Source organism: Diabrotica undecimpunctata, chromosome 5 (assembly GCF_040954645.1).
Source record: "Diabrotica undecimpunctata isolate CICGRU chromosome 5, icDiaUnde3, whole genome shotgun sequence".
Classification (NCBI taxonomy): domain Eukaryota; kingdom Metazoa; phylum Arthropoda; class Insecta; order Coleoptera; family Chrysomelidae; genus Diabrotica; species Diabrotica undecimpunctata.
This window is the reverse complement of record NC_092807.1, coordinates 112,477,877-112,494,851: the sequence shown is the minus strand read 5'-3', so window position 1 is coordinate 112,494,851 and position 16,975 is coordinate 112,477,877. Positions and strand designations below refer to the sequence as shown.

General features: G+C 35.1%; 1 protein-coding gene across 1 annotated transcript; it reads right to left on the bottom strand.

The window, feature by feature from the left end:
- Positions 1–2,126: 2,126 nt before the first annotated feature.
- Positions 2,127–2,792, bottom strand: LOC140442425 (uncharacterized). The gene has a single exon (XM_072533498.1). The coding sequence runs from the start codon at positions 2,790–2,792 to the stop codon at positions 2,127–2,129; it is 666 nt and encodes a 221-aa protein (XP_072389599.1).
- Between the last annotated feature and the right edge of the window lie 14,183 nt (positions 2,793–16,975).

Genomic DNA, 16,975 nt, shown 5'->3' with positions numbered 1-16,975 from the left:
AATACCTCCAGAAGTGCTTTTGATCGAGATAAGGGATCATAGATATCGTCGAGAATTTCCAAGGCTGTGTTGTCTGAACCTCGAAGGTTTAGCTCTCTGGAAAACATAATAAAATTTGGGGTCATTTGGGTGACCTCATGGCGGCCGGACCGCATAGCACAAGCAACCTTTTGCAAGTATGTATCCCAAAGGCGATGGTTCTTTTCCACATAGGCACTCAACATGGTCTTGAGTACTCGATGATATCTCTCAACAGTGTTTCCCTGAGGGGAATAGTTTGAAAGGTAACGTTTTTCTACACCATACTTGTTCAAAATCGTATTGACCTGATGACTATGAAACTGTTTCCCATTGTCCATAATAATCTTTTCAGGTACCCCAAATAGTAGAAATACGTTATCTTCTATATGTTCAGCGATTTTTGAAGAGGTGGCGTTTCGAAGAGGAAAGAACAAAACAAATTTGCTAAATACATCACAGACCGTGAATATGAAGGTGTATCCTGCTGACGAACGGGGAAGAGGTCCAACTAGATCTAAGCTCAAAATTTGCCATGGACGTGAGGTAGTCGGAGTCATACTTAGCATCAGCCCTCGTGGTGCTTTCTGTTCGGGTTTAGTTTTGAGGCAAGTTTCACAGCGACGAATATAACGGGCAATATCTGCTTTCATTTTTGGCCAATAATATTTTTGATTTATCCTACCCAAGGTTTTATATACACCCTGATGTCCACAAGTGACGGGGGCATGATGATCATGAATGAGAGAAGTACGATTTTCTTTGGGAATTACTATTTTCCATTCTTGAACTCGGCTGATGAGGTTCGGATACGGAACCTTGGCTAGTTTATAAAGTTGTTCATTCTCAATTCTCCAATCGGGATATTTATCTGGAGTCTTCTTTATTTTTCCTAGTTGACGGATGTACCAAGAATCTTTTATCGGAGGATTAAACGGAGTGGTTTGTATGGTTTCGACGCAAGGAACTGATCGGGAAAGAGAGTCTGGTACTACATGTTCTGCTCCTTTCCTATGTATAATCTCAAAATCATACTGTTGTAGACGTACTGCCCATCTGGCTACACGACCGGCCTGGTCCTTAAAGTTGTACAGCCATTTGAGGCTGTAATGATCGGTAATTACCTGAAATCGCGTTCCTTCCACATAGGGTCTGAATTTCTCTACGGCATGCAATACCGCTAGGCATTCCTTTTCGGTGGTTGTATACCTACGTTCTGCCTTACTAAGAGATCGGCTTAGGTAGGCGATTACTTTCTCTCCGTCATCGAATTTCTGAGATAATGTTGCTCCGATACCATAATCACTCGCATCTGCTTGGATTATAAAGGGCAGATCGAAATTAGGACAGGTAAGTATTGGAGCTGATATCAGATGTTCTTTGATTTTCTGTAAGGCAGCCGTGCATGAATCGTCCCAACAAAATTTAACATTTTTATGAAGTAACGCTGTCAACGGGGCGATAAGGGTGGCGAAATTCGGTATAAAGCGACGATACCAGGATGCCAGTCCAATAACTCTACGAACCTCTGAGGTGGTTTGGGGGTTTGGGATGCCAACAATTGCTTCAACCTTTTCTGGGTCCACAAGTAAACCAGATTCATTAACTACATATCCCAAATATTTAAGTTCTGGTTTACAAAAATGGCATTTCTCTCGATTGAGCGTCAAACCCGCATCTTTAAGTTTCCGAAAAACTTTAGCCAGTACATCCAGGTGTTGTTCAAAGGTTGGAGTACAAATGATGATGTCGTCTAGATATACGAATACGAATTGTTCCAGTTCATACCCTATGACACGATCAATAAATCGTTGCCAAGTCGCGGGGGCTGAATGTAGCCCAAAAGGCATTCTCTTAAATTGAAATAGTCCTCGCGTGGGGACAACAAAAGCCGTTAGAGGTCTGCTAGCCTTAGCCACTTTTATCTGCCAATAAGCTGACTTGATATCTAGTGTCGAAAGATATCTTGCATCCCGTAAGTTGTCCAGGGTGGATGAGACAAAAGGTATAGGATATGCGTCCTTCTCACTAACTTCGTTAAGTTTTTTGTAATTGACACAAAATCGGTAGGATCCATCAGATTTTCTGACCAAAACAATAGGAGAAGCTCAAGGGTAAGTCGATGGTTCTATTATGTCTTCTTTTAACATCTTATCTAGTTCAGTATTCACATGTTTTTGCAAAGCCGGTGAAAGAGGGTAATGTCTTTGTTTTATAGGTTGAGCAGTGGTTCTTATCTCATGTTCGACTAAATCAGTACATCCTATTTTACTACCCATTGCACGGAAAGTGGTCTCGATCAATTCGTCCAAATGCATCTTTTGTGTCGTAGATAGACGCTCGACGGAATGGATGGCCATTATGTGATTTAGTGGTAAATCATTGTCTGTCCTAAAAGACCATTGTCCGGAGTATAAGTCAGGAACGATGTTCATGGAAATCCAAAAATCTATGCCCAGGATAGCGGTGTGTGGAAGGCTAGGTACCACCATTACTTCCATAATTTTCACCCTATCTTGTAGTTGGATGGGTATAGTGATGGAACCAAGAATAGGACACCTTACACCGTTGGCGACAGTACATTCCTTAGGTTGTCCCGAAGGTTTCAGTGTACACACTCTTTTGAGTCGTTCCCATCCAAGACTACCGATAACTGTCTTAGAACATCCACTGTCCAACAAAGCTAGAAATTGATTACCTAAAATCGTGATGGACAAATAAGGTCGAGTGTCATGCTTTGCATGAGCTAATACAAAATCTAGTAGTACGGACATAGAAGAAATTTTGGAAGTCGGATTTTCAATAGCTGATCCCAACCGACTTACTGTGGACCGGCCCTGAAGTTTTTTGTGCAGGTAGGACAATTCTTTACCATTACTCCGGCATAACCACACTTAAAGCAGAATTTTTTACGCGGATCAGGACAATTTCGGAATTTATGCGTATCTTTGTGACAGTTCCAACACTGAGGTTGTCGGCTAGTAGTGATGGAGTGAGAAGTAGAAGAAGAGGTAGGAGGGTCTCCTAAAGTACTGGTCCCACTATCAGTGTGGTCGGAAAAGTTTCCTTGTTGGCCAGTGCTTCCTAAGGAGGTCCGTATCGCGGAGATATGTGGTGGTTGAGATGGACGATGGTATGCCAGTTCCGGTTCAAGTAAGTTTCTATAGGAGGTAGAAGGTGGGGTGAAATTCTTCACTCTTTCTTCTGTCTCCTCAACGGCTCTACATAACCGTATCAACTCGTGAACTGTCCTAACCTGATGGAGGGCTAATTGACTCTGGATGTATGGTAAAAGGTTTCTTCGTAAGATGTTTACACGATCCTCTTCGGATGGCTGACGGTCTAATCGGCGAAATAAGTTCTCCACTGCGGTTATGTAAGTCAGAACTTTCTCTTGGCTACCTTGAGTCCTACGGCGAATTTCGTCCCATAAACTGTACTCGTAGTCATATGGTCTAAACGCATCCCGTAACTGAGTCACTAGGTCATCCCAAGAATGAAAATTTCCTGTCCTGAACCAATACAACGCCTCTTTTTCGAAGAGTTCCGGGGCAGATAGAAGAAGTTGGGCTTTACTTATGCCACGTGAGAGCCGGAGTTCTTCAACTCGTTCCAAAAATTCGTTAACGCTAGAACGCCCGTTGAATCTGAGATTCCATCGATAAACGAGTGCATTTGAAGAATATGTCCCCTCTCCGTAACCAGGTATAGAAGTAGTATTAGGTCCCAGACGAAGGTTACCAAACTGCGGGGCAAGGGATCCTGCGGTATCCACAAATCTACGGGAACAACTAGGTTCTTCTAGCGTTGTCATATTACGGGGATATTCCATTTCATCAATAGCCACTATCCGTGAAATATCAGAAGTGAAGTGAACTTTGGAATTGGATGAACTAGGAAGCTCCTCGTGTGTTTTATTTAGTCCTCGTGGAAAAGGTGCTCGGGCTGAATCCAGGTACGAACTAGATTGCCTAGTCAAAAATTTGCTCGTATATGGAGGAGGGCGGTTTAAATTGTCCTCCGGATGGTCTACAATATCTCCAATGATGTTTAGGCTTCTTGAGATATTGGGTAAACCTGGGGGGTTCAAGGTATCCAGAAGGGATTCTTCGGTTTCCCTACTAACCACTGGATTCCGTTGACCATTTGGTTCTGTTCCGATAGCGGCAGCCGGATCCTCACGTGAGAGTAGATATCGGTTTATCTCTCGTGTTACATCACCACGGTTTCTTCGCATTGGACTAACCATTTCATATGCCATATTTAAGTTGGTAAATAATTGGTTACATTGCGTAGTAAGTTTGCATCGTTCTTGCTCATCTTCACGGTTATCGCCTTTAAACCTTTCCAATCGATGAGATAAGTGTATCAGTCGTGCACATATTCTACGAAAATCATTTTCATAGTTATCTGGATCAATTTCATTTATCATTTCAGCTAACTCTTCTACTTTATCTCGACAAACTGCATATTCTTCAGCGAAAGTCAATGAAATGCAAGATGTAGCTATTTCTTGATTTCCTGTTTCCTTTTCAGATCGAAGTACCTGTCGTAATTTTGCTCGCTTTTCTTCTACTGTAGCGCCAACCGGTATGCCTCTTATCCGTAGTTCATATGTTAATTCCTCATTCTTTAATCTGTTTACTTCCATGATAATTAATATTAAATATCCAATTCTTAATACATTCAATGAAAATATAAAACAGTTTTTCGAACTTACAACTAACAACAAAAAGAATGGTACTATCTAAATACCGAATAAAGTGTCTATTTCTATAATAATTTAAAGTTCGCAAAAAAATTATATAACAAATGAAAGAGTATACACAAAAATATAGTCATGTAAACACACAATTTCCCCTCCTTCCAGGAAGAAAAGAAATTTAAAAGAAAGTCACTCCTAAAATGTGAAAAATTTTTTTTCTTTGTTACAAAAAAAAAATTTAATTTTTTTATAAATAATATAAAGATTTAATTAGAAAGTTGTATATAAATAAATATGATAATTTTGTTGTGTTGATGTTTTGTATATATGTTGATTATATATTAAGGTGTAGGTAGGTTTAAGTACAATATAGCACTAGTATTATTATTTTATTTATTTATTTTTTTTATAATAACCTTCCGTTTTCTAACTACAAAATGTAAACCACAAAAATATAACAATAGAAAAGCCTTTAAACCACGTAGGGCGCCACTGTTACAAAAAATATACTATTTTTATAAATTAAAGGTAGTATAGTCGGACCAGCTCTTTAATATTTGGTTTAAATCCAATATATACCCGGAGAGTGGGGTGGGTAAAATGTTATGGCCCAATTTTATCGAATAATGCCGCGTATCAGACCATTAGCCATAACCCAGCGGAGGTGTTGTTGTCAACTATCTATGGTTGTCACCTGTCAAGAACTACACTTTGTTTATAGTTTAAATTTTTATTAAATAGTGAAGTTAATTGTAAGAATGCTTAGAGCAAATAATATGGATTATTACAATGATTTGATTAACCCCAGCGTATATATATATATACCTTAGGTGTACACTACTTTATCAACGGTAAGTTTCTAACTTAAGATTATATCACACCGTTTGTATTTTGTGGTAATTTATTCCTACTAAGTTTCTAACACTAACTTAACTAAATTAAATAAATCTTGTAATCTATACCCCTAATTAGTAACTAAATATCTAACTTTACTCGTGATCTAACTTAATCTAATTATACTTTAAACTACCAATTATAATTTAAGGTTACTTTTATTTCAGATATCAATAGTTTCAATTATTTAAACGTCTGGTGGAAGAGAAGGTTATTATAAATACATCAGTTGTATGTAACCACAGATAAACTATTTGAATATGTGACTAGTATTATCCCAAATATGATGAGGTAGACAAGATGGTTGTAGGGAAGGTAAAATGGTTAATTCTCACCAAGTTTATTGTTTACTTTCCTTCTTAGGGTCTATAGCTTGGTCTTCTATATATCCAATAACCCTACAATCAGCTTCTTGAAGTTGTAGATCCAAACGACGAACAGCTTGTATGGAAGCCAATAAAAAGTAAACACCAAATGGAAGTTTTGAAGGAGGAGACGAATATAAAATAAAAGTATAAGGTCTTTGATGTAAGGTGACCTTAATGTAAAATAATTCTCAATCAAGAATTTAATCCGCTATAAGCGCCTATTTTACAAATAGAATTGATTCCTGATCCTGTTGAGGTGAAATTGAGTTTTAAATCCAGAAATTTCCTGTATATTCAGTACCCTTGGCACATGTGAACCCAAAAATCTCAACTTTTTTCCTCAAAAAAAAACAACTCAAAAAACCCACAAATCCAACTTTTAAACGAACTGATGACAAGATATCCTGTCTCCAACCTATTAGGACCAACTATTCAAAGTACAACTTTTAGTTCCATGAACCAATAAATTGACCTTTAGAAGTTGATGTCAAGTAACCTGTAAGAAGAGGTTAAATGTCATGTCACTCAAGATAAGCATACCATGCCATTAACCTAACAGGTGACAGTTTGGATAAAGAAAACATTTGATAACAAAACAATAACCTAAGGAAGAACAATTTGAAAGATACATGAAGATACTACCAGAAGAAAAATTAATTAATATTAAGCAATATCCTAAATTAACTATAACTAAGTAAGTTTTTATAAAATAAATTCAAAGCCAATTTATTGTCTATTTTATTTCTAGTTTCATTGACCACATAAGGAAAATAAACAAAGGAAATATTAAACCTGTAACAATATGAAAAACTACTAGATAAATAGGTTCAACAAATTTTACCTAAATTACAAAAAAAGGAAAATCTGAATAAATATGGAACCTAGAGACCTATGGAGAGCAAGCAAGGTAATTAAGAAAAGGTAAACGATATTCAGACAGCATACATACCCGAAAGATAAGGCATTATTAATAACCCATGTACAGTGAGAATAATTCCGCAGTAATAAGACGGATTAATAATTATAATAATATATCAATAATATTAAATATTGATAAAAGTACTCTACAACAATTTCACTGCAGTTATCGAAAATAATCTAAAACTGAGATACCTAATAGACATATTCTTGAATACGTCAAGGTTTTGTATTGTTACTTATATTAAACTTTCAGAGTTTCAGTATGATATACAATTTTTTATACAAAGATCATGTCATGTTATTCAAGATTTACGACGTCGGAATCTCACAGCGTTGCCAAAACATCAGAATAGCCAATAATTGAGGAATTTTTAAAATGATAGCTACAGTTGAGTCCATGGTTCTTTACCCTTGCGTCAATAATACCTGGCGAGATAAAATACTTACTTTTTATCTAGCATCAGTGTCTTTTATACATAAAACTAAGGACAAACCAGCTGCCGCCTGTTAATAAGTACAGACACTTGTTATAATTATGAACGCTCTAGACTCAGTAAATAGAAAAGAGATATGTACAAAAAAGACGCTTGGGAACGTTTACGGATTTTCAGTGCAGTTTGTTACGTTTTTCGTTTGTTTACCTGTAGCTGTCAGTTTGTTGGATTTTTTTCTGTTTTTTGTCCTATTTTTGCATTTAGAAGTTATTTATATTACACAAACAGTTATTTTTACTAATTTTATATTGGAGTCGTGAAAAACTCGTGAAAAACGAGAGAGGTTCAATCAATAATATTATAGATATATTATACAGATAACGACATTGTTTTGTTAACTATATGAATTAGATTTATTGCAATCCCATCTCTAGAGTATATTTATTATAATGCTCTAAAACTAATTTTTTGGTTATTATTTAGCCTTAATATCAATACAAATAAATAAGTAAGTAAATAAGTAATATGCTTTATTGTCAATGAAAATTGTACAAATTTTATGTACTACCTACCAAGCTTATAACAATAAGACAAGAAAGAAGAAAAAAATCAGAATAAGAATCATTTGTACTTTTAAATAAAAAAAAAAACAATAAAATTCTTCCAAACTTAAACATAAAAAATACTACCTAATTAAGAACCTACAAACTTCGTAAAATTTACCTAACAAAAAATAAAAATTAGGAAAGCAGATTAATGAATTAACCCTGCGGTGCACGGGTTGGGTCTGTCAGGCCCATTCAGTTTTTCTAATATCTCTATTCGGTCAGCTAATCTAAGTACGGTCTTGGCGGTCTAGGTACCTTTCGACGGTATGGCCAGATATAATCCCTCAGTTACTAATGCGTATTGAAGCGATAGTGTCGATGTTATATCTGTTTTCGTTCTCTCAGACCCAACCCGTTTCTTAATGTAAGTATTATTTTATGAAAGTAGCAAACAAAATTTGCAGTGCGTTGTTTTTAGAGCTTAGCAAAACAATGTATTCTTACGAGGGAGAGGTAAAATGTTTGCAATGTCTCTACGAGAAAGTTGCAACCGACGAGGAAGAAAATTATGAAGATACAGATTCCGATTCTATTGTTTGAAAATTAGAAAAAAGAAGATGGTAATCTTAACTCAGAGTCCGAATTCGATTTATCAGACACCGAACTAAAATTACAACAATATATTCCACAAGATGGGTCAAACCAACACCTTTATTACAATACCAAAGATGGAATGAAATGGAATAAGACATGCGGATCATGAAATGTTAGAACTAGACGATAAAATATCATCACAAATCTTCCTGGAGTTATTCGTGAAGCGAAAAGTTGCACAACTGAAAAGGAATGCTGGAAGCTGTTTTTTTAATGACAAAATTATAAAACATATTATTGAATGTACTAATGTATATATCGAGCGTATGTCCGTGAGATATAAAGACAGTTCCGATGCGAGGCTAACAAATATATGTGAACTAAAAGCTCTGACTGACCTGCTTTACTTAGCTGGAGTTGACCGTGGAGGTAGAACTTCAATTTTTGAGTTTTGGGAAAAAAATGGTACGAGCATTGACATATTTCCGGTAAAGATGGCTCTCCGCAGATTTAGATCTCTTATGAAGTGCTTACGCCTAGTTGATATTCGTACAAGGGACGAACGGAAACAAGTAGACAAAGTTGCAGCAGTTAGAGTCGTATTCGAGGATGTAGTTGAAAATTTTCAAAAATATTATACCATTGGCAAATATGTCACTATCGATGAGATGCTTTTAGGCTTTAGAGGTCGCTGTAGTTTTAGAATATATCTTCCAAACAAACCGGACCGATACGGTCTGAAGGTATATTCTTTGGTGGATTCTCGCACTTTCTATATCAATGAAAAATCTATGCCGGTACACAACCACCGGGTCCATATTCTATCAGTTCTGCAGCCTACGATGTGGTTAAGCGGCTTTGCAAACCAATCTCTAAATTTAATCGGAATGTCACGATGGACAATTGGTTTACGTCAATTGAAATCGCACAAAACTTACTGACAAATCATAGTCTAACAATTGTAGGCACCCTACGGAAAAACAAAAGGCATATCTCAACAGAATTTTTATTGAACAATAGACCGACAAAATCAACTATGTTTGGATTTACCAAAGATATGACGATATTGTCCTATATACCAAAACTAAAAAAACATGTTGTTCTTTTGTCAACCCTACACCATGATGACCAAATCGATCCCAATGGGTGACGAAAGTAAACCTGCAGTAATAACGTTCTATAACTCTACGAAAGGTGGTGTGGACACGGTTGATCAACTTCGAGGTTCCTATACTGTCACAAGAAATACAAAACGTTACGTAATTACAATACATTTATGCATAGCGTGGATAAATTGAATTGGTACATCAATAAATATCGAATAAAACTAAGGGGCAAACAATGGTATTTCCCCATTTTTACAAACGTTATAGATGTGACAGTTGGAAACGCATATGTACAATATTGTTACGTTAATAAGACTATGCTGCTCTTGGAATTTAGAAGGCAAATAGTTAGAGCTTATCTTCAAGTAAATTCAATTTCCAATCCAAAAAATCTTGGCCGACCTCCATTGCAAAAGTTATCTCAAAAACGTGTCCTACAGTCATTAAGGAAAGATCCTATAGATCATTTGTTTGAAAGAACCAACGAAGTGGAACAGAGAAAATGTGCACTATGTAAGACTAATGTAAGAAAACAATGCATCAAGTGTAGTGTGGGATAACATATATAATGTATGGTAAAATGGCATTCGTAAATATATTGAGTTTAGTGTAAATTAATGTCTATCTTTAATAAAATATCTTTTTGATAATTAACGGTTTTTTTTTCATGTCACCTGCCACAATCCCCATGTGGGACACTCAAAAAATACAAAAAAATACCAATTTTTTAATTTTATTAAACTTGTATTAAACTATATATCCTTTTAGACAAAAAGGCAAACTTTTAACGAAAAAAACTTGGCAGGTAATGGGTTAATTAACCCTAATAACCCTGACGTTCTATATGTAGGACGCTAATTTCAATAATTTTTGAACACGGCCCTGTTTAAATTTGATAACGCCGTCTATCACAAAATGTTACTCAAGGACAAATCGTCCCATTGTTGTTTAGTTTGTTTCTATCGCTTGAAACGTCTACTTGTGGTGCGGTTGTAAAAAACGTAAAATATGGCTGAGCATGGAATCAGATTTGCAAGGTAAGAAATGAATATTAAACTTTTGATAAAATATACTTTTTTATGATGTTATTTGTATATAAGTGTTCATTTTTCCAAATCGTAAAATAATTTTATCCAAAATGTTTGCCAGTTGGCTGCCAGGTGGTGATAAATTTGACCGTCCTACATGTAGGATGTCAGGATTATGTACTATTATGGCATGAAAATTATAATTTTGAGTAATTATTGTAATCATTGGATTTCTTTGTTTATTTTACTTAGTATTTAGCTCAAAAGAATTTGTTGATAGTGTTATGAACATACTGCTTTTATTGTTTCAGGGGTTTTTCTTTACATGAGGCCTTGGAGATGTTAGAAGAAGATGAATTTCCTCATTCTCAAGCTAATATAGTTCTCTTACCTACGGAAGATGCCGCTGAAACAGATGAGGATTCTGGTGATGAAGAAAACGTGTCTCCGGATAATTTGCCTTCAAATATGTTGAGAACAGTAGCTGAAATCCATGTACCTCGTTCGGTTGACTCAGACTTGGATGATGATATTCCATTATCAAATTCTGTTAAATCTGAGAAAGTTTCGAAAATTCCACGGCAATACCACTGTTCTGAAGTAGCAACCACCTCAGAGGAAGCAGAAATACTTGATTGGTCAAAGGATAATGATCTCAATATTGATACAGAAGATACTCCCATAGACTGGTTCATGAAGTTGTTCGATGAAGAAATTTTTGATTTACTGGTTGTCGAATCCAATAGATATGCAAGTATGAAAAATAAGAAAAATAAGCCTATATGTATCGAAGAAATTAAAGCATTCGTAGGAATTCTTATTCTTAGTAGTTATGCTCAATACTCAAGGAAGAAGATGTATTGGGAAAAGGATAGAGACGTCTGTAATTCCTTAGTTTCTGGGGCACTTGCTAGGGATAGGTTTGATTTTATAATGAGCGTTCTGCATATAGCCGATAATAATAATTTGGATCATTCTGATAAATTCAGTAAAGTTAGACCTCTCTTTAGGTTACTAAATCAAAATTTTTTAAAACATGCAGTTTTAGAAGAGAACCACAGTGTTGATAAAGCCATGGTTCCTTATTTCGGGCGTCACGGCTGTAAACAGTTTATAAAGGGTAAACCGATAAGATGGGAATATAAACTTTGGGATGGATGTAACAAAAATGGGTACGTAACGTGGTTTGAGCCATACCAGGGAGCATCAACACACGTATCGCCTAAATACAAGGATTTTGGTGTCGGTGTAGGTGTGGTACTCAGTTATGTTGACATTCTTAGATCAAAGTGGGAGCTGAAAAAATTTCATTTATTTTTTGATAATTTTTTTAGTACAATGCCTTTATTTGAAATGCTGACAGAAAAAAATATCAGAGGAACAGGAACCATAGGAAGTAACAGAATACCAAAAAATCCGCTGAAATCGGCAAAGGAGTTACAAAAAGACAAAAGAGGTTCGTACGATGCTAAGTTTGACGGTAATAAGAAATTGACAATTGTCAGCTGGCACGATAATAGTGTTGTATCGCTCTGCTCGAACGCAGTTGGTACGAATCCTATTCATCAAGTAAAGCGATATTCGCGACAAGAAAAAAAAACGATACTTGTTCCTCAACCATTTATGGTAAAATTATATAATCGAAATATGGGCGGCGTAGATCGATGCGATCAAAACGTAAGTTTATATAGAACTGGTATTAGGAGAAAAAAGTGGTACTTCTGTTTGTTTACTCATGGCTATACAGAATGCTTGGCAACTACATCGAAGCAATCAGGGCACTTTGGATCAATTAGCTTTTCGACGACGCATTGCAACTTCACTTCTTCAGCTTTATACAAAAGCGACTTCATCTTCTTGTGGACGGCCAAGTCGAAGAGAAAATGCCGATTCTCGTTTCGATGGAATGCATCATTATGTGATTGATCAAGAAAAACAAACTAGATGTCGCTACTGCCATAAAAAAACAACTACAAGATGTCAAAAATGTGATGTTGGTATCCATGTACGCTGCTTTGTGAGTTATTACACAAATGGTAGTGCTTGATCCTGGCGTCCTAGATGTAGGACGCTAATTTTTTTTTGTGTACATTGCGATTTTTTGCAATCTTATTACAGTAATGTATTCAAGTGTTCCAAATAAAACATATTAATAACAAAAAATTGCAGTTTTAATACTATTTCTTATGTCAGGATTATCTGGGTTAATTAAAATTTAAACTAGTTATATATGTTTTCTGCGCAGTACTAAAATTATTTGTTAGAAAATTTACAAAAGTTCTTAACCCGTTGAAGTGTTCTTAACTTTATAGATCATTTTACAGGCGAGTTTTATATTACATATGCCACGTATTCTTGCGAGAAATATTAGCGAGCCGAAAAATTATTCTGTATCCTCAAGTCCCAACGAAATTGTTTTCTGGTTATATCGTTTTTCCTCAAAACACCGAAATGTCCTCAGAGATTTCATTAAATATTTATCAAAACAAGCTCTGAAGTTCTATCGCAGTTTAGTCAACATCTGCTACATAAACCCGACTCAATATGTGAAATAAATAAAATCTTATAAGATTCTTTACTTGCGGAGTGACATCACATGTTTTTGACGCTAAGAAGCTTTCTGAGGAATATAGCTTTTCTAACGATGCCAGTAATTTAGTGTCATATTTCTTTGTCCTGGATTTTATATTTTTCATTTCGTCGAATCTGATTTTTTGTATAAAAATGTACATTGTAATAAAAAAACTGCTTTATATGTATTTAATATCACTGGTCCAGAAAATTATAAACAACGAAAGTAGTTTTTTACCTTTGACAGTGAGGAAATTGTTTTATTTAATCAATCTAAGCACTAAAACCTAAGATTATGTAGAGTTTCGACTTTTAAACTTTAAAACTATTTTTGCCGTATTGAATCTGTGACTTTTTTTGAGTTAGTTATAATAAAACCGTAACTTATATCCAAGTTTTAGGGAATTGTTTACTGGAAAACTAACTAAACTAACAACAACTAAAAAAGGATTATATATCAATAGTAAAATTGTGGTTGAGAGCAAACCATAGCATCTAGTGTTTTATGTTTAACACGTTTGCAACGACGTGTACCACGGTGGTACATGCCTAACTTTTCATTTCCTTTATTTTAAACATTTAAAGTATATTTTTAAATATATGGGTTTGCCGCCGTTTTGGCATATCATAATTTATATGGTCACAAATAAAGGCCAAAAAACTGCAGTAAAAATGGTTTATTAAAATTATAACATCGTAGTATAACATAGATATTGTACAAAACTTAAGAGATAGTTTAAACATTATACAAAACTAGGTGGGTTTGTGAATTTCATTAAAGCAAGGAAAGCACATAGTAGGTCTATCCTTCGGGCTGCTTTTGATCCCTGTGTATCATAAATTTTCTTATAACATGAAAAGCAGCGTCTTCTTGTTTGTCTAGAACTACCTTCATATTTTTGTAACTTATGCTTTACCAAAGATAATTTTGGTTTTTTCACTGGAATAATATCTGGTTCACGAGGACTTTCTGTAACTTTACTTTGTAATAGTCCTTCGTAATTTTTTAATAATTTTTTCGCGAATAGATAACATACTGCAAGTTTTAGGAATATTACCATAATTATTGAAAAGAACCCACGTATTTACTATGCATGTACCAAGACAAATATCGAAGAACACTTTCTTGTACCACTTAATGCTTTTCCTTAACGGGGTATTATATGAAAACATTTGATCGGACAAGTCCACAACTTTCTGTGTCTTATTATATGTAATAACCTTTTTTGTTTTTTTTGTTCCTGTCGGTTAAAGGTTTACTGTATGGCTAGAAACTGTACTAATACAGGACGTTTGTATAATCATTTGGCAACTCTTATGCCCTCATCATTTTGTTTTCCATATATTTGACCTTTCTTCAATTTTTTTTGACCTTCAGCTTTAAGATTTTCTTTTATTAGATTTAAGAGTTCCGCAAACACATGTTTTACACTAAAGAAGCGTTTTACATAAATTTATGCTTAGTATAATAATTGTGAATATATAGTGTCCTTCCTTCATACAAAAGCCCCTGAAGTAATTCCATGTAAATATTGTAAGAATGTTCAAAATGATTGTCAGGTATATTTGAACCACTTTTACCTGCGTATATGTTTGGGTTACATGTATAACCTTCAACGGTAACCTTCTCCTTCTTAAGCGCTATCGCCGCGGCGGAGGTCGGCAATCATCATAGCTATTCGAACTTTTGAGACGGCTGCTCTGAAAAGTTCATTTGATGTACATCCGTACCATGGTATAATAAACTACAGTATAAACTACATAATAATCCGTACCACTCTCTCAGGTTCCGCAGCCATGACATTCTACGCCTCTCTCTGCATAATCAGTTGGAGCAAGGTGTATTTCTTTCCATGTGTAATATGTCGGAGATATTCCAATTTTCTTGTTTTAATTATATTTATTATTTCTATTTCTTTATTCATCATTCTCAGAACCTCTTTGTTTGTGACGTGTTCTGAACACGATATTTTCAGAATTCTTCTGTACACCCACAGCTCGAATGATTCCAGTTTTTTTTATTGATGTCGCATTCAAGGTCCAAGATTCCATTCCATAAGATAAAGTCGAAAAAACATAGCACCTCGCCAACCTAACTCTTAGTTCCAATTTTAAATCCTTTGAACATAGCACTCTTCTTATTTTGTTGAAATTTGCTCTTGTCTTTTCTATTCTGATTTTGATCTACTGAATGTAATCATTTGTGGAGTTGATGATTGTTCCCAGATATGCATATTTGTCCACTTGTTCGACGTTAGTTCCGTTTATTAGAAGATTCTCGTTACAGGCAAAAAACCGTTACAAAATACTACGACACTCACGACTTCACATTGTGTAAGGATATTAAATAACTTGTTTAAACAATGGTTAATGAAAAGGAAAACGTATTCTCACATTAGCTTACTAGACTTAGACCTAGACAGTAGAAAGTGTGGCTCCTAACGTTCGTTTGCACCCATTCCAGAGTGGTCCGCGTCTTTAACTTTTTTCTTCTCTCTTCTCTAATTAGTCCGTACGGAGTTTATTTTAACATCCGCATCTTTATCGGCATTAACGTCAATTAACCTAGATATTTTTAATAATATTTTTCATGCTTTATCCCTCTTTGCTTTGTTATGATAATCTTTGGATTTAACGTGCCAAAGACATGGCTGATTTTGATGATCTTAAATAAACTCTTCCTATAATTTACGGTTAACCTTATTGAGATCACTAGTCATGACGAAAATTACTCAAATGCTACCTCACAAATCAACACACGGGATGCCAACTTGTTCAAGCTTGAAAATCTTGGGTACACACATGCGTAATTAAGATCATTTCAATCCTCAAGCCGCTTGTATAATCACAAAGCTTACACCATATTTCTCTACAGACACTTTCACGTGCTTATACAAAAACATTAAACAAGCATGCTGGACAAGCTTGCATGTGTGTCTGTAGTCGCCTTAAATAATATAAAAAGCTTTAGAGAGGTTGTTGCTTTTATTAATCGAAATTAATAATGGAACTAAACAACAATAAAAATACTTTTCTACAGAATATAAAACCATTACCAATATTTGAAGAAATTTGGATATTTTTTCATTCGACTGTAAAAATGCAATTTTATTTTAAAAAGTCGACTCAGATCTCTCTATTAGTTTTGTTAGATTTAATAAATTTCCCTAAATACTTTCTTACGCTTGGCTTTTGCACTTTATGTCATCTTTGTGGTCTGATAATGTTTTTAATGGTTTCCAATTATTTTTCCTTCAAAATCTTTGTTTTAAAGATAATTCGTTATTTTTTTTTATTTCCAAACTCGCATCAGCCTGTAAGGCTATTAGCGAAAAAAGAAAAAGTTTTAACAACAATTGAACAGGGTAACAATTAAATTTTGTATAAATAGTTTATTGCTTTTAGATATTGCATAATCACTTTGGCACCGCACTTTAAGAATAGTTCTCCCAAATTCTCCGGGATTCCGAATTTACATCTTTCCGCACTGTGTAACGGGCATTCCACTAGAAGGTGTTTTATTGTTAGCGGGGTCTCGCAAGCATAACACTCCGGTTGTGAATCCCTTGTCATCAGATGTCCATGCGTAAGGCGACTGTAACTAAGCCGCAGTCGTGTGATGATAACCTGAGAAAAACAATTGGTGGAACTATCAGACCATGGTTGAAATATTGGTTTTATCTCAAGTAATTTTGCCTGTTTTTTACACCATCAGCTATTCCATATGTTGACTATTTTGCTGTGGAAATATGATTTGAGATCTGTTGCTGGAGTTTTTTGATAGAATT

Excerpts from the sequence above, each read along its gene's own strand:
- LOC140442425 (XM_072533498.1), bottom strand. The coding sequence starts at position 2,792 with ATGTCCGTACTACTAGATTTTGTATTAGCTCATGCAAAGCATGACACT.